This window comes from Saccoglossus kowalevskii, chromosome 16 (genome assembly GCF_978046115.1).
Source record: "Saccoglossus kowalevskii chromosome 16, keSacKowa6.1, whole genome shotgun sequence".
Lineage (NCBI taxonomy): Eukaryota > Metazoa > Hemichordata > Enteropneusta > Harrimaniidae > Saccoglossus > Saccoglossus kowalevskii.
The window spans coordinates 29620811-29639530 of NC_140656.1; the positions used below are offsets into that span (position 1 = coordinate 29620811).

General features: G+C 33.4%; 1 protein-coding gene across 3 annotated transcripts; it reads left to right on the forward strand.

The window, feature by feature from the left end:
* Positions 1-831: 831 nt before the first annotated feature.
* LOC100373108 (uncharacterized) lies at positions 832-16956 on the forward strand. 3 transcript variants are annotated; one of them, XM_006814299.2, is made up of 8 exons: positions 832-999; positions 6657-7074; positions 8066-8188; positions 11230-11388; positions 12652-12767; positions 14190-14292; positions 14891-15022; positions 15444-16956. In XM_006814299.2, the coding sequence occupies exons 2-8, from the start codon at positions 6817-6819 to the stop codon at positions 15510-15512; spliced, it is 960 nt and encodes a 319-aa protein (XP_006814362.2). In that variant the 5' UTR covers positions 832-999; positions 6657-6816; the 3' UTR covers positions 15513-16956. The 3 variants fall into 3 exon arrangements, with proteins under 3 accessions (XP_006814362.2, XP_085347459.1, XP_085347458.1); XM_085491333.1 differs by having other exon boundaries at positions 15599-16956; XM_085491332.1 differs by lacking the exon at positions 832-999 and adding an exon at positions 5517-5541.
* The last annotated feature ends 1764 nt before the right edge of the window (positions 16957-18720 follow it).

The window sequence follows — 18720 nt, forward strand, 5'->3', positions numbered from 1 at the left end:
ATCAAACAACCTCGCCAATCATAAAGTGTTTCTGCTCCCATAATTTGATGTGACTATCCCACAAAAACAAGCATGTAAATACTGACATTTCATTTGTTATATATTAAAGTACTGAATGGACTGTGACATTCTATTAGAAATTACCAACAAACCTGAAAAGGAAAACAATATGATGCAATAAATCTATGTATAGAAATTGTCTCATTTGCATGGTATCAAATACAAAATGAAATAATTTTTGCAGTTTTCACCAAATTTAATTTTCAACAAACTCCTTGGTAGGTCAAGAGATACTGTAATATATAAAGCAAGATAGCATTGAAATCATGTACATAAAACCGAAGACACTACTATTTCTCTCGCATATTTTAGAGGTAAAACAAATCATGCGATGCGTGAAAACAAAAGAATATCCATAGTGTATCACTAGAGGGAAGTAATCATTAAACGTCGTCTCTTGCAGAGGTCGTAGTCAATAACGTAATTATCTTGTCATTCAACTGTTGTATATTTACACATAATAATATATTTAATGGTTTGCACAAGAAGTTTTATATCAATCAAAGCTATAAAAAATATAGGAAATTTTAGAACTTTTTCGACAGATTGTAGAACGACACACTAACAGTAAACCATCAACCTTATTAATGATATCATGATATAAAATCAGGTTGATAAATATTAAGTTTATAAACAAATAAAAACAGTGTCTCCAGTTCCTGGGTCAAAAAAGTTTGAAAAGTGCAAATTTTCAATGTTTTCACCAATGTCGGGCCTCGTACTATAAACACCTCATTTGCATATCAATATCATCGAGCTTAGTTACTCAACGCCAAAATGGCTTCCACTGTGACAAACTCGTAGTCTTCTGGGACACTTGGTCTCTTTCATCCATTCTCCTGTTAGCCTGATTGTCAACAACATCGTATCATGCAAGGATTTTCACGATAGTTTTGACAACCACCTGTGTTAGTTTGACTTCCGACCTGTGCTGAAAAGGTAAATTCTACTTATTCGTTTGATAACGTAAACAACGGTCAGAGGAAAGGGACCAGCGAACACGATAGCGGTGGTAGCAGACGTATCGTCAGTTTGCCAGCTCACAGCCCCGATAGACTGTGGCCAGCTAGACTAAACTGGAACTCGCACTGACCATAATTTAGATTCGCACGATTTCATTCAAAACTATTATTATTATTTTTTTTAAAAAATGACCACAACTTTGGGAAGATTTCTGAACCAACAAGCGACCATGCTCAGCTGTTTTTATTCAAGTTGGTCATCGGGTGTTGTTGTTGTTTTGTTGTTCTTGTGGAAGTTTACTGTTTAGTCGCTCCTTTTCCCCTGGGCATTGTTTTATATGTATTGTGTTTGTGGCGGTGCAGTACATAGAGTTGTATACGACATTTATCAAAGAGACCAAGTAAACTTGTATAGAAAATCAGTGTAATAGACGTTTTTGTAACGATGACACTACAAAAACGAAAAAAAAACATCGTTAGTAAACTTGTAGTTCATTTATAAATGATAATAATTTTTCATTAATTTAAAAAAAAATCAGTGCCTCACTACAGAACTCCTTGGAAACACTGTTACTTGCTACAGTGGATTCATTTGATTTTAGTTTGACACTAAGTATTGCCAGATGTTAACAAAAAACATGGTGAAAAAAAGAAATGACGGGATCTCCATATTATGCACTATATTTAACTTTTTACAAAACGATAATACATCTAAATTTAGAACTCTTACAGCCATTTTAATTATGAGCATTAGCAAACTTCTTACTGAGTGAATTGTTATGCAAATTAGCAATTATCTCAGCTTCTTTTTAGTGCACATCCCAGAACTTTAAAAAAAATAGCTCCTAAACGCTGTGACCTTTTGTTTTGAAATTTTCACAAATGATTGATAATGTGTTTATCTTCAAAACACCGTTGGGGCATTGTTTTTGGTTGAACAGTGTTACAACAATCGTACAACAACTAGCCTGGGTGTTAATTTATGCATAAACTTGAAGTAGTGAAATTTGAGCTGCTGCCCTGCAAAACAGTTTTCAAGATGGCACTTTCTTCATAGCAAACAGATGTACCCATAAACCAATTTTGACAGGGAACAGAAGCATGGTTTAGAAGCTATTTTTTTTAAAGCACATTTTTGTGCATATTTCAAAATACAGTGTCCATAAAAAAAAATACTAACAAAATTTTTAAATTCATACAATAAGCTTTCCGAAAATATATAGTTTTGTGGACAAAACCTGTCAGATAAACTGCATCTCTACCTTAATACAGTTAAAGCGTGGTAGTCGTCACGCATGAGCCACATTTGTGTTGATAAACATTGATTTTCCCACAATCCAATGCACTATTCAAATGGAAATCACAAGTATGAGGTTTGACCTGGGCGCGACTTGCACTGATTACCGCCGGTGACTCCTTTGATGCCTTCCAATAACATGAAAATTACTTAATTAAAGCTTGGAAACGTCTCAGTTCATACTCGTTGATCTGCACAACAGTCAAAGTCGCCGTCTTTGTTTATATGAGACCCATATATCTCGCACATGCGTGACGACTACCGCGCTTTAAATAATAACTCTTTCCCATATTTAATGGTTTTTATCACACTCGTCAGTTTGAAAGTTGTGACAATTTTGCATACCAGTGTGCCTCAGTGTTTATTGTCTGTTTCAGAGGATGTTTTGTTGATCTAAATCAAATTTTAATGCAGGTATTCAAAAATACTATTTAATAAATGTTAAACTTATTTTCTTGTTTGATTACTATGCATTTCATGAAGGCATGAATTTGTTTTTTAAATATTCATATATGTTTGACTAATCACCACACTCAGCTTGTGGGATACATGGCCAATGACTGAAAGAAACCTGAAAGACTGAAATAATATTTCTTTAACTATATATATCATAGACTTAAAAGACAGGTCTATAATTAAATCAATATCTTGAAAATATAGCTTTTATAAAGACATTAATAAATTGTTATTATAACTGAAGGGTTTATAATATTGCACTTACATGTACATATAGGAAACATGGTAGCCTGTATCACTTGCAGGTATGTGCCTTAATAATATTGTAACCCATGGCGATACACTGTACAGTGATTCTCAGTGTTTGAATCCAATAACAATGTAAATGAGAATGTGACTACCAAATAATTGCAAATGCAAATTACAAGATTGATGTCTTGTAACTGAAAAGCATGGGCAACACTGAACTATATTAACTTTGAGCTTTTAGAATGTATTAAACTGATCGTCATGAATATTTTATCCTATGAAAAATGATGGAATTTGTATTTTTAGTACACCTTGTGTATGTGTATTGTCTAAGAGTCTGTACATTGTTGGCTATGTATGAAAACCAATGTGTCGTCTAAGCCAATATGACGCACCAATGACAAACAAAGATTTGCTGTGACACAACTAGTGTTAATTCTCAATAACAGAAAATCATACAGTGATATAGTGAACTTGAAAAAACATCTTAGTACAGTTAGGCCAGACTTTTATTATCCCTTGTTTCGCAAACCCGCCGAATGAACAGGAGTCGAAAATGAAATAAAAATAAAATTTTATTTTGGCGTAATTTCTCGCACCCGCCGACTTGTAAGTGCAAAAAATTGCTAAAACACTTATTTTTATCTTCATTTTTGTTCCGCCCGCCGCATAACAAACCCAAGTTGCATTTTTCGTGGGAGTATCATGATCAAAGTACCGAAGTCTCGTGCAGATGAGAAACAAGGTTATAAATGAAATAAAATTTTATTTTATTTCATTTCTTCTCTCCGATCAATGATCTCACCTACAACTCTTTTAAGAATCACACAAATCTAATGGAAAAAAAGAATTTTTTTTTTTTGCCCTATAAAAACTCTAGAAACAAGGAATAAAAAAAGTCTGGCCTTTTGGAATTTGTAATTTGGTAAAATGAAATTCACATTTTATATTTAAAAAAAAGTTTAAAATACATTGTAAATGTAAAACATTTTTGGCTGTGCCTTAAGTCCCCTATACATACATATAATTTTTTTTTCTTTTCTTGAAGATCTTATTTTACAAGCTGACTAAACTTGATTGGTAGGATTCCATTTTGGGTATCCCTACAAAATCAGTTCTATTAGAGGACACACTGATGAGGACATCAGTATTGAATAATTGATAAAATGTCAGGTTCATTTCATAGCCTATTGAAAACATGCATGTATGCACACCAAAGATAGTCACGCTCACAAAAATGCTGAGCCGGAAAACTACAAGGAATTCTGTGTTGTTAGTTTGACAATGGTTTGGTTTTATTAGCACAGCATGGTTATGTTTGTATTGTATGGGTGGAATTCATGTGTCAGTTGACAGGGATCACGTCAATATACATCCATTAGTGGTTTAATCACAAGTCAGTTGTCCCACAAAGTATTATTTATACATGTAGCAGTGTATCTGTATAATTTGAAAAACAGTATTCTTGGTTAAAGATACAGTGATTGAATTCTATGTTTTAAAAAATATTTTGTTAAAAAACAAAGACAATTTAGTTATTTCAATATGTAAAATTGACAATGCATGTAATCTGTAGGATTAAGGTGTCATACAAAGGTCATATCATATCTTTTTTGCATCATAATGTCCTCTTTATTAGCTCCGCTGTCGACTTTGTCGAGCGGAGCTTATCATATAAGTGATTGTCCGTCGTCGTTGTCCGTCGACGTCCGTGTCAATGTTTTACTTTTTCAACTTCTTCTTGAAAACTACAAGCCTGAATGCTTTGATACTTGGTGTATATGTACCTTGGGTAGACCTCTCTCAGATTTGTTCATTTCATGATGATATCTTCAATTCTCTAATTTTGGTGAATATTTTTGTCATTTTTGGTAAAAAGTGATATTTTCAACTTCTTGTTAAAAACCACAAGTCCAATTGCTTTGATATTACATATAGGTACCGGTACTACATGTGGACCTCTCTCAGATTTGTTCATTTCATGATGATATCTTTAATTCTCTAATTTTGATGAATATTTTTGTAATTTTTGGTAAAAAGTGATATTTTCGACTTCTTGTTGAAAACCGCAAGTCCAATTGCTTTGATATATTATACATATAGGTACTACATGTGGACCTCTATCAGATTTGTTCATTTTCTAATGATATCTTCTGTTCTTTAATTGCCATGTGCATTGCTAACAGCGGAGCTATCTCAGCCGACAGGCTGCTTGTTGAATTCCTTTACTTGCTCATCTGTATGGTCACAAATAACAATGTTGTTGTTGGTTGTTGGCTACCGTGTGCGAAGCCATTGCAGTTAATTAAGCAATATCCAATATCTCAAATCTAGTAATTGCATTTCAATAACATTTCAATAATATGCCTGAGGACAATGCACCAACTTTGGTTTAAATTGTGCATATTAAATGCTTAATTTTTAGCGTTTTCCACCAATAACTAAAGTGGTTTTTCATCAGATTTCAATCAAACTTGTTACATAGGTGCTCTGGGATAAGCCATATATGTGATTAGGGTAAGGTTAAATTTTGTTCTTACTAATTACCTATTTTGCATGCATAAATTAACCAATTTACAGGTGTTTCACAGGTATCTTGAATACCACATACTCATCAAATGTCAATGAAACTCACATAAGTGCTTTCAGATATTCCAAAGATCTGATTACTTCAGGGTTGAAATGTGTGCATTTAATTACCTAGTTTGTATAGTGGGGTTATATGACCTCATTAATATGCATAATTATAATATGTTATGCATAATTATAATAATAAGTACTGTTGCAGTATTGAAGGTATTGAATGACAAAGCTAAGTGCATAGACAAAATAAGACATATTTCAATGATTTTGCACGCAATAAACAATATTTGCTTTTAATATGCAAAGACATTAGACATTTCTATTGTCTTTGCTTTATGTGAATTGGAGATACTTACTTCATGCTTCCAATACCTCAGCACACAGGAGTTCTTTCTAAACTTTCTTTGATCTTAGTTGGTCCCAAAAATCCTTGCAAGTTGTAGATTTCTTTTTTTAATTAGGCTACTTTATAATTTCTAGTAGGCATCACTCTAATTCAGGCGTCAGGGAAGAGTGAAAGGCCTTAATTTGGTTCTAAAATAGGCTTCACGAAATGTTGAAAAATTGCAGTCAATCAAAAAAACTGTTCACATGATAACAAAAAAATACTGAGTATATTTAATGTAATATGCATTTTTTTTTTTTAATTTTGTGTTAACGAATAGTATATTCTAGAAGTAAAATAAATAAAAAATAAACACAAATGCATTGCTTAGTAGCAAATGATCACGGTACAGTAGCGCAATCCGGTCATGCTGTGTTTCACAAGTGAATAACTTACTTGTTTTCGAAGTGTTGCAATTGTTGATTGGGACTCAGTTGTGATTATAATAACATACAAAAAATAAATTTGCTGTATTGTTATGAAATGTAAGGTAAATTCAACATAGTTTTATTGTAAGCTTGATGCGATACGATATCCGCCATGTTTTTTTATAAACATGTTGACCTGAAACTGTGTTCTTTGTGTTCTTGAATATGTTAATAAAAAAAATCTTGTGAATTGTTTTCAAATATGGTATGCTAATGCATTTGTTTTTCTTTTTCAGATCACAACCTTTACTTCTCTATTTTACTTCAGAAGATGAAGTATTACATATCTAATCTCCATGGTAACAGAGATTCAATGATTTTCATTACGTTTACACGCTACATTGTATATGCCTAGTCTTTGTGTATAACAGACAAAACAAAGATAAACTATTAATCATGGCATCTCCAAGGAGACGTCTTGGATCACCAAGAACTATAAACAGTGTTTATCAAAAGACGAAATTTCCTCCGTTGTCAAGGAAATCATTGTCCGAGCAGCGGTGTCAAAGGGGACATCATAATGGTCTGCAAGATGCTTTACAGATTACGGGTATTGAAACGGAAACACCTGAACCAGCATCATCAAGAACAGCGAGTTCTTCATCTAGAATTGAGATCAGTTCTGCTAAGTTAGAAGAATTAAAGGATTTACAGGTGAGAAAGCAGCTGATGAGAAGGGGAAAGGAAGGGGGTAAGCATGGTGGATGGACCTTTGGTAGGAACTGAAAGGAGGACGTGAGGAGGGGACTTGGGTAGGAAAGCTAATGAGTAGAGGGTTAGTGTTGGGCGGAGGGGGCATGGGTAGGAACACTAATGACCGTGTGGAGAGGTAAGTGTTGGGAGCAGGGAGCATGGGTAAGAAAACTAATGAGTGGAGGGGTAAGTGTTAGGAAGAGGGAGCTTGGGTAGGAAAGCTGCTGAGAGGAGGGAGCTTAAATAGGAAAGTTGCTGAAAGAAGGGAGCTTGGGGAGGAAAGCTGCTAAAAGAAGGGAGCTTGGGTAGGAAAGCTGCTGAGAGGAGGGAGCTTGGGTAAGAAAGCTGCTGAGAGGAGGTAGCTAAGGTAGGAAAGTTGCTGGAAGAAGGGAGCTTGGGGAGGAAAGCTGCTGAGAGGAGAGAGCTTGGGTAGAAAAGCTGCTGAGAGGAGGGAGCTTGGGTAAGAAAGCTGCTGAGAGGAGGGAGCTTGGGTAAGAAAGCTGCTGAGAGGAGGGAGCTTTGGTAGGAAAGCTGCTGAGATCATAAATAATGGTGGGATGTTACTGGAAGGAGAACAGATACATTTTGGGAGAAGGGAAGGTGATATTAGAAGAGTAGAGCGGGAAGTTTATTTGGGAAGAAAATTTAAGCTGCTTGAGAAAGAGAAGGAATATATTTGGAATTTTAAGACCAAGAAAAAGTGCAAGAAGGAAGGACATTCATGAAATTAGCAATTACTGAGATGAAAGTGAGTGGAGAACTGTTAATGGGTGAAAGATGGTAAAACAGTCAATAAACAGGTATACCAAATGATATAATCTCCAGAAAAAAAAGTACCGGCAGTTGCTGGGGATAGTACAAATGCTGAGGGAATGTACTGGTAGGGATTGGATATCAAGAGTATAATGTCTGGTATTCCACCATGGTTTAACTTTTCAATTTTTGTTTATAGGTAAGAGAGAAGCAGTATAAAAATAAATTATCATCACTTCAAAAACTTATAGAACAATTAAGAGCTGAATTAAAAGTCAAGCAAGAAGAAATTGATAATCTTATTTTAAAGATGGCTGAAGTTGTAAGTATTCTGTAACTATTTTTGCTTCAGGCTGTGTACAAATTTGAAATGAAGTTTGATACTGATAATACTATAATCCTTTCATTAATTATATTTTGAAAGAGTAACTATTTGTTCAGATGTCTCAGTTGTTAAAAGAAACATTAAAATTATATTTTTTAAAGGCTTGAGGGGATATTGGTAACATGATTGTAAAATTACAGATTTCAATAGTAGTTATTTTAACAGAAAACACTACATATCACAGGAAGACTTGATGTTGAGCCAAATAAAATCATAGTGCGCTACTTGTTGCATTCAACCACAAATCACCTACTTAGTTTATTCAGTAGAGTGACTATGATATTGAAGGTCAGCAGAATGTTAAACCATAGAGAGCCCAGAGGTAATATTAGTAGTATTAGATTAGTAGTGCTGGTCATTCACTACATTACATTACATCAAATTACCACATTGGTGGAATAGCCACAGTTAATTTGCATTAAAAAGGAATCATTAAAACAGTAAGCCACAGTGACTTTTGTAGCTGTGAAGATTTTATTGGGATCCCCAACTCAAGAACATTGTCTCTTCTGAAACTAAAAAAAAGTGGTTTACCGGGTACAGTATACATTTGCAATTGTCATGTTAGTAAAATATTAACTAAATTAATCACCCAGGTCCTGTGAATGACAAAACGTGCCACACAGTTCGAGCAATGAGACAAACAGGGTTGAGTCAGGTCATAATTAATTGAGCATGGCTCATCACTAGGGGCAATATTTTGGATGAAAAACTACTTTACAATTAGTAAACAATGAAAAACAGCTTACATGGTTGTTATGGAAATAATTTTATGTTGATGTTTTACAACAATTAATTGTTTAGTCTTTTATTTGAAACTGTGATAAAACTGTGTTTTTGACAGATAAACATTTATGGTCAATAAACGCAACTGACAATGAGTTGCTTACATTTACATCAGCTTACTAGCCTTCAACTAGAGTGTGAGTAAAAAATAATTGCTTCAGTCAATAGATTAAAAGAATTAAATAGCACAATTGACAAAATACCTAACTTGAACAAAAGTTGCATGTATATTATACTCATACAGTCACTAGAATAGCACTTTATGTTTCACACCCAGTCTAAAAATTAAAAAGGTTCTATAAGTTGTTTATCATACATGAAGAGATTTCTACAAGATACCTTTAAACAATTTTTGTCAGTAAATCTTTTATCAAAATTTGTAAAAATAGGTAGAAAAATGTTTCAACTAAAGGTTCCTTATCAAACTTTCTTCCTTTAGAGTTCGCTCACCTTATTAATTAGTTGATTTAAAAGAATATTCAAAGTTTTAATCTAAACAGAAAGCTTGACAAAGGTTGCAGGTTTAATCAGATGTTTTGACTATTTGGATCATCTACATCTGTGGAATCACTGGGAAAATTTATCACTTGGTTTAATTAATTCCTCCACCTGACAAGTATTAGCAGATTTAGTTTTTGACTCCCGTGTGCGAAGCACAAAAGGGAGTCTTTGCAGTTACCCTGTCTGTATGTCTGTATGTATGTATGTCACTTTTTTTGTTCCACCGTTATCTCAAGAACCACTAATCAAATTTTGGTGAAACTTGGTACATAGATGCTCTGGGATAATGCGCAGAGTTGATTAGGTTTTGGTAAAAATCTATGAATATTAATTACCTAATTTGCATGATAATTAGCTGATTTTTAGCTCTTCCAAGACTGTTCCACTGATATCTGAAGAACCACTCATTGGATTTTGATGAAACTTGGCACATGGATGCTCTGAACTAGTGCGCAGATTTGATTAGTTTTGGGTAAAAATCTATGAATATTAATTATCTAATTTGAATGATAATTAACTGATTCCAAGCTGTTCCATGACTGTTCCACTGATATTTGAAGAACCACTCATTGGATTTCAATGAAACTTGGCACATGGATGCTCTGAACTAATGCACAGATTTGATTAGTTTTGGGTAAAAATCTGTTAATATTATTAATTACCTAATTTACATAATGATTAATCAATTTTCAGCTTTTCCACTGATATCTCAAGTACTAATCATAACATTTCAATAAAACTTGGTACATAGATGTCATATGACACTGCACAGACCTGGTAGTGTTTAGGGTAATATCAGTACATATTAATTACCTAATTTGCATAATTAATTAATTTTCAGCTTTTGATATTTCGAGTAGTAATGATCACATATCAATGAAACTTGGTACATAGTTACTTGAGGACTGTGCAGAGACCTAATTAGTTTTGGGGTAAATATTTGTGCATATTAATCACCTTATTAGCATAATTAGTTAATTTTCAGCTTTTCACCTGATATATCAAGTACTAATCATCACATTTCAATGAGACTTGCAACATTTTCTAGGACTATGCAGAGACCTGATTAATTTTGGAATAAATAATTGTGCCTATTAATTACCTAATTTGCATAATTAGTTAATTTTTTGCTGTTCTATGGCTGTTGCACTGATGTCTACAAACCACTCATTGGATTTCAATGAAACTTTCAATGAACCTAGGACTATACACCATATTAGTTTTTGGTAAATATGTATGCTTCTTAATAACTTAATTAACATAATTAATTAATACTGATATCTCAAGTATTGATCATCACATTTGAATAAAACTTGGTACATAAATGCTCTAGGACAATAGACAGCCTGATTAATTTTGGGTTAAAATCTGTTCATATTAACTCTCTAATTAGCATAATAATTAATATTTTTTGGGTTCTAATCACATTTCAATGAAACTTGGTACATTGTGCAGACCTTATTAGTTTTACACTTAAATCTGTTCATATCAGTTACCTGATTTACATAATTAGTTTTCAGCTATTCCATCAATATCTCAAGTACAAGTAATTTTGAATTAATTTTTACTGTGTCTTCAATACTCTCAGCACACGGGAGTTCTTTCTAGGCTTTCTTTGATTTAACATTCCATTGTGCTGGTTATTGTGTCTGACAATGTAAAATGAAAACCTGTTTTTATTTATATTGCAGGAACAAAAATATAAACAGTTGTTTGAAGGGGAACAGGCGGAGCATGAAAAAACAAAGACAGCTCTGTCTGAAGCACTGAAGTTAGTCAAAGAAAAAGAGAGTATTCTAAATGAGATGAAGAAAGCACATGATGTTAAACTTAAAGATCTAACTTTTATGGTAAGCATACTGACTGAATCATACAAGTTGAATATCTTGAAAACTAAAATTATCTCAATGTACATGTATCACTGCTATTTAGTGTGAAATAAGACAAAACTATTTATTTGACAGTGTGTATCATCAATCCACATTTTCTCACTTAAACACATCTTTAGGAAAACTTGTAAACGCTTGAATTGTTGTTTACCTATTTCTTTGAAAAAAAAGAAATATTTTTGATCTAGAAAGCACATAAAAATGTGCAAAACATTTTCATCAATATTTTGCTGAAGAATGATGATGTTCAAGGAGTTAAAGACTAGTATCATCCATTATATATTGCCACTTCCCTAAAACTTTCTTTTATCAAATTATTATAACAAGACTTTCAATATGATAATTTTTCAATTCAATCTTCTCTCCGTGTTGGTTTCCATTTGATAGATAAATCCTGGGTTCTACAGTCCAATGCTCCCAAATTGGTAATATGCAAATTTCATATTTTCAACTACTGGAGTATGACATATTTTACTGTCACATAGTTCACTGCATAAAACTTAAATTACAGTTCCACAGTGTGTTCATAAGTAAGGTGTATTTTGGCAGTAAACTAGAAGAAGAAAAGAATAAGATAATACTGTAAAACGTCAATATATAAATTTTACTATTTGGTATATACTCACTTGGTATAATTTTTAAATTCACATACATGTACTCTAAAATACTTGACGAATTGAATGCAAAATATAGGAAAAAAGGTATATTTGCTGGATTTTATTTTCACTGAATTATTCTTTCAGCAAAAATTAATTCCAAATAAAATAAAGTGTTTTACAGTATTTCACTGTAAAACAGTGAGACTTGTGATATTAAACGTTTACCGGTAAATGAATTTAATTTTATAGTAGGTTTTACAAAATGAAAAACCAGTGAATAATTACATGTAATGGATTTACAGTGGTTCTCTGATTTCCAACTAATATTACAGAGTTTACCTGTTCATTAGGGGAAAAACCTGACATACGTTAATTGAATATAACTGTTAAGCTAACAACAATCAATAATATAATGTGTATATACCAACAAGTTAAATCCATGTGTGTATACACTTTATGATAAGGTCAGGTGAAGGCCAGTTGATATTTATTGTTTGCATACATTTTTAACCTTGCTGATGATCGTTGCCAGGGAATCTCATCTATAGATCACGGCAACGGTAAACAGTAACTGCCTAATTTATAATGAACATTACTTTTATTGTTTGTTTTTTTGTGTGTATAGTATGAAAAGCGCTTGGCTGACCTTCGTGCTGAGAAGGACAAAGAAATTGCTCTAAGAGATACAAAGCTACATGGGCTGAAAATGAAAATGGCTGATGCACTAAAAGACAATTCTTGGTATGTATTGCTGGCAGTGATGTTCTAGTTTTTGCCAGTGTAGTAAATATGGTATACTTAAAGGAAAAACAAATAATTTTTCTTGAAAACTTTCAAAGTTGAAATTACAAATAATAAAATATAATGTACATATCCTGTTGATTCCATGATAGAAAAGTTTATTTTATGGCTGGTTTATTTTACTTAGTTTACTTGCAACTTTAATTAACATTTCCTTACCCAGGTGTATTGAAATGTACATGTATATGTATAATTGGTGATTAGTTGTCACAAATTATATTTTTTGTACATGAATACAAAAATGTGTTTCTTATATTTTACCAAAAAAAGCATTGAACTTTCAGAATCAATATGATCAAAAGCAAATGAAAAAGTTGCAAACCAGAAAATCCTTTGTTACTCTGACTGTATGTGGCCGTTTTTTTAAATACAAATGGAGTCCTTGGGTAAAATTTGTTCAAATGTATTGGTTCTATCATGCAAATTGCAGCTGATACAGTGTAAATCTGTATATTCTCATTGAACGAAGGTTACACATTTTCAGCAACCCACTTTGTGTACAAGATCAACATTGTTACTCGTATAATAGCTTAGGACACAATGGACATCTAACACAAATTGTTTTTGAATGTTTTTACCAAAATGTTATAAATTCAGCATTGATAGTAGTCTATCTTCTGGAAAGTGACAAAACCATGTGGTGACAGTTAAAAGGTTAATTAAATAATATGCCAAAAACATGTCAAAATAAGCTTGAAACATTTTTCAAGGCATTGAAATGATAGCATAATTGTAGTGACACATGAGGAGTCAATCCTGGACTGTACCATTATTACTGTGTGTTTGTGTAGAGAATTAAGGAAGGAATGGGTTAAAGGGTAGCAGTTGTTGTGCTGCGTCCTGTTCGATATGAGACTCATAGCGACGTATACAACGCGTGTAAAATACATTGTTTATTTACATGAAATTCGAACACACGCTGCGCAACGACTACCGCGCTTTAAGCTAAGCTGTAAGTGAGAGGTATAAGTTAATGACGAAAATGAGGGGTAGGTGGAACAAACAAAAAGTAAAAAATAATCTACCCCCAAAATCTGATCCTCCTGGCTCCTGCACAAATAATGTTAGTCCCATTGTAATTTTTAATCTGAAACAACAAAATGTTCTTCATTATTATTACCACCACGAGGTCAACAATATTTGATGTATATTCATAACCTGTTCTATAAAACTTGTAATTATCCCTGTCCTGTAAGAATAGTTCTTTAGGGCAGCTGACTGCACACTAGAACAGTTTGAAGATTGTTGCAAATTATTTGTGGAGAAAAATAAGCCGTGAACGTCACTGAAACACATTATGGACTGCATATTAATATGTGTGGGTCCAGGAGTGAATTTCATTTTTATGACTTCTTTCCACAGGGAGAGACAGCAACAGTTGGAAGAGCTGAGTAAAGAACTTAACAGGATAAATGAGGAATGCAGACTTCTGAAATCAAAGATGAGAGCTTTAAAAGTTAGAGATGTGAGTTCACTCTACAATTCCCTGTCACAATTTCCCCTGAAGATAGTTTATAGCGAGAGTATACAACACATAGCAAAAGGTCAAGCCTTATAAAAATTGCGAAATTACTCCATATTTGGAGTTGGCATTTCCTAATACGGTATGATACAAATAATAATGTATGTACATGTAGATACACTGACAGGTGTATAATATTACGAGGATACCTCAAAGTATGCACAAAAACAGAACAGCTGGAGTATCTACCATCGTGCAGCGGAGTACTGTCTGAGTGCATACTTTGAGGTATCATCGTAATAAGCTTATTATTATACATCTTTTCCTCCCAATGATACATCATAGGAATGCCGAAATCCAAAACGTTTAGAACAGAATCGGCGAACTTCAAACCCTGGTGGCAGCCATGTTTGTTTTTATGATTAGAAGACGCTTACCACTAAATATTAGGAATTTGCATTTCCTAATATGGTAGGATGAAAATACCGCAAAATTACGGCACGCTGTAACTTATGGTGTTATGGTGACAGATGTATTATAATACTAAGTATCATACTAATTCAAGATTATTATTCATTTTGTTAATTTGTTTTTTCTTCAGGAAAACTGTCAGAATTGTCAAGATCTTTTGAAACAAGTCGAACATAAGAGAACCACAATTGAGAACCAAGAAGCCACAATTAAACAACTAGCAACATTATGCAAAAAATTTGAACTTCAGTTAACACAACAGGTAGAATATAAAAGATGACACTATACTCGGCTCCTTTCAGGTCTAACTTCATTCAAATGCTATGCTTGCTTCTTTTTCGAATAATCTTTTGGTTGAAATCTGTGCATACTTTTCATTACCTGATTACCCTTATGTTTAGACAACACAAATGGTTGTTCAAAATGGATATAGCTCCCATGTTGTGTACACACAATTCAAATCACGCAAGGATTGTGGTGCTTGTGTCGATTTCTGGTACTTTGCATATAGATGAGCTATTCAACATAAAATTTACTAAAGTAGAGTTAAATACATGTTCATTTCAAATATTTGAATAAATAAATTACCCTTGCATGATATTTTGCCCACTGATCCCAATATTCACATTTCATTCATTTTGATTTCAAAATGTCTTATGATGACGTGTCTCCTTTTGTTATAGGACGACCTTTTGAAGCAGTGGGCAGACAGCAAAGGTTATAAAATTGGGACTGTACCAAACAAAAGATGAACATATTACAAGGGTCCAAGTTGTTCCTCTGAAAAATCATGGGAATTCTCATTTGAGGAATATTTTAATCCTGTTTGTTTCCATAGGAAGAGTTTATAATACTTGCCAAGAAGGTACAGAAACACTGATAACAAGTTCACTTATTACAAGTCACTGATGATGACGACCAGCGCTGATAACGTCATAAACTATGATGAACAGTCACAGCTGATGATAACAAGTTACAACTAATGATGACCAAAACATCAGTATGGTTACCATACAGTACAGTATAATTTGAGCTAGTCACAACTGATGGTTTAGAACATTCACCATATTTCACGAGCCAAATCTTAGCAAGTTACCTGAGGATTCAGGTCAGACTTTGGCGAATTCGTTAATTAACTCATAACTATGCAAAACTGAATCTAAAGCCAATTAAACTTAAGTATTAATTGATGAATATTTAAAATGTCAAATAGCTATTTAAATTATTCATAATACATGTTGAATTTCTACGTGAACAAATCTGTGAACATAGCCTGTAGTTGGTTTATTACACTCCGTCCATGATGTGCTAATATTTAGTTTAAGATTCATTATAAAATTGTGACCCAATGATTCTGTCTTCACAGAATTTACTCTTCCAGTAATAATTTATCTATGCATTTAAAAAAAAGATTGGTGATTTTTAATCACATTATCATGTACATGTATTGAACTTCTGAAGCATGAAGCAGTATTCAACAGAATTATTGTAATTTAAAAAGTGAATCAGATGTACTAACCCTTGAAATTGTATTACATATTGTATGAAGTAGTATGTGCCAAATGCAATACTAGTAATTAGATGTTGGCAAATACCGGTAGCCAACAGTTGAATCGCACATGTAATTTCCAACTGATAGGTGAATATGGCCTTCTTCAATGTGAAGCATTCCCCATAGAATACGATAAACATCTACCTTTTAGGCACTCCTGTATCCGTATGCATTTATGCCCCTTCCTTATAAATTTATATAACTCATACTTTCTAGGGCGAGTTTCGAATCAGAATATGAAACCGCACGACTGGATTTTATGTTGTTCAAATAGCATCACTGAGAAATAGTACCCCCATAGTTCAGAAAAAAAATGTCGTCAACACAGCACAATTTCCACCCAGACATCATTGCTACTGATTTTGGTTCATGGCTCATTTTACTGCAATTTTAAGTATGTGTGGTATATTTTGCTGTTTACCAGATTGCACTAGAATCCAGTGAAAATTCTGTTGCTCTTCCATCTATGGAGTGGAATTTACTTCAAACCATTCCTTAGTTCTGAATAGATTCATTTGTTAAGTACATGTATCTTGATTTTTATAAATGTCTTCCCAGTTGTATTTTTTTATTTTAATACACAGCTAAGATTTAGTGATTTGTATATTCTGTTAAATAAATTATTTACATGTCCAATGTAAAAATGCAATGAGTCATTTTATCCCTAGTACATGTAACTGTTTAGCTAATGAATTTTGGTAATTGTAATTTATAGAGCTGTTTAGGAAATTACACGAGTTAGCAAATTGCAAGATATAGGGACGTGGTCAATTGAATTGCCAATAACTTGCGTGTCGGACTATGCCATTTAGGTGTGGGGGAGGTGGCTGCGGGATAGTTAGCATGATGTGGTCGATTGACAGGTCAACTAGTTAGCATGATGTGGTTGAGTGACAGTACAGTACAGACAGTATAGTCCGACACGCAAGTTATTGGCAATTCAATTGACCATGTTCAGATATAGTACATCTTTGAGACTATGTAACAGGCCTGTGTGTCTTTCTTCAAGCATTATTTCATTATGGAAATTTAAAGCACAAACATTTCACAGAAACACTAAATAGATGTCATTTTTGTAGGCTGCAAGAGGCCTGTATCAGTGTATGGTCGAAGGGAGACAACTTGCAGCGTCTCCAATGCGGAATGTTCTACTCTTTCCATCAGTGCGTAAAATCCGAAGTGGTTTTGAAGTGTTCGAAGTAATATGTGACAATTAACATAATTGACTGGGTTTGCTCTGACACGCCAATCAGTGAAGAGCTTTCATTTCTTCTTTTCACCAACGGCACAATTTTATTGTTTCAATTGTTAGCTGCGTTGGATCATTGTTTACAAGTTTCATGCAGCGATAATGGTGAACAATGAGTCAGCTGTGCGAAAGATCGATGGGCATGGCTTGACAAGAAAGTGACTTTGACGTGTGAATCGGGAAGAAAGATGAAGTGGTAACTGGAAAATTGAGTGACTACATCGGCAAGTGCGAGGTCCCGAGAACAGTGTCTGTATTGTAACGATTTGATCAACTCCGGTTCTCAGACCCCGGCTACTTTACTTTCAGCTGAAAATCTCATTCTCATCCCTGTGTTTCACTCCTCAAACCATGCTACTAAGCAGCATAGAACGCTTTGGCTGTGCAACATAAACACCTGTATGACTATGCTGAAACAGAAAAGAAGCCGATGTGAAGTGATTTAAGTTAGTTTGAATAAATATGATTTTATTTTTACATCACAAATGTAGCAATGCAAAGCCAATAGAACACAGTGAATAATTTTCTATCGTCTGATAATGTAATTATTGTAATAAAAAGAGAGCACTGCTCCCTTGTACATAGAGCATACAGTGTAATGGGACAAGAAGCAAGTAAGTAAAACAAATTTTTAGTGTCACACTATAGTATGAGTAATAAAATTTAAAAAAAAAGGCTGTTCTTTGAAGAAAAGCTTAGAATTATCTAATGTATGAACATGTGACTAATGTCTAACCATAAACTTGTGTATTATCACTTTCACATCACCCTTATTTAACTTGTATCGCACCACACTGGGGACCATTCTTTTATTACACATGGATAACCTAGTGCAGTGGTTAAAATAATGATGAGAATGTGAGAGTGATAGAAAGTGATAAATGCACGATACAACAGAAATAAATAATAACTGGTTACACAAACATCGTATCACATTTATACTGCTGAGATTAAGATGGATATTCAAAATTGTTGAAAAAGTTAGTCATAAATGGCATGTTAATATTCATTGGTTTATTATTCATATGGAATATATTCATGGCAACATGAAACTGCACCAGTGTGTAACAGTATTGCAATTTTAGAAAATGAGCCAGATATTCAAAGAAAATTTAAAATTACAATGAAGAAAATAATATAGCGTTTTTTATCATTTTTA

Excerpts from the sequence above, each read along its gene's own strand:
- LOC100373108 (XM_006814299.2), top strand. The coding sequence starts at position 6,817 with ATGGCATCTCCAAGGAGACGTCTTGGATCACCAAGAACTATAAACAGT. Across the intron at positions 12,768-14,189 it reads GCACTAAAAGACAATTCTTG|GGAGAGACAGCAACAGTTGG; the intron begins GTATGTATTGCT and ends TTCTTTCCACAG. Across the intron at positions 14,293-14,890 it reads GAGCTTTAAAAGTTAGAGAT|GAAAACTGTCAGAATTGTCA; the intron begins GTGAGTTCACTC and ends TTTTTTCTTCAG.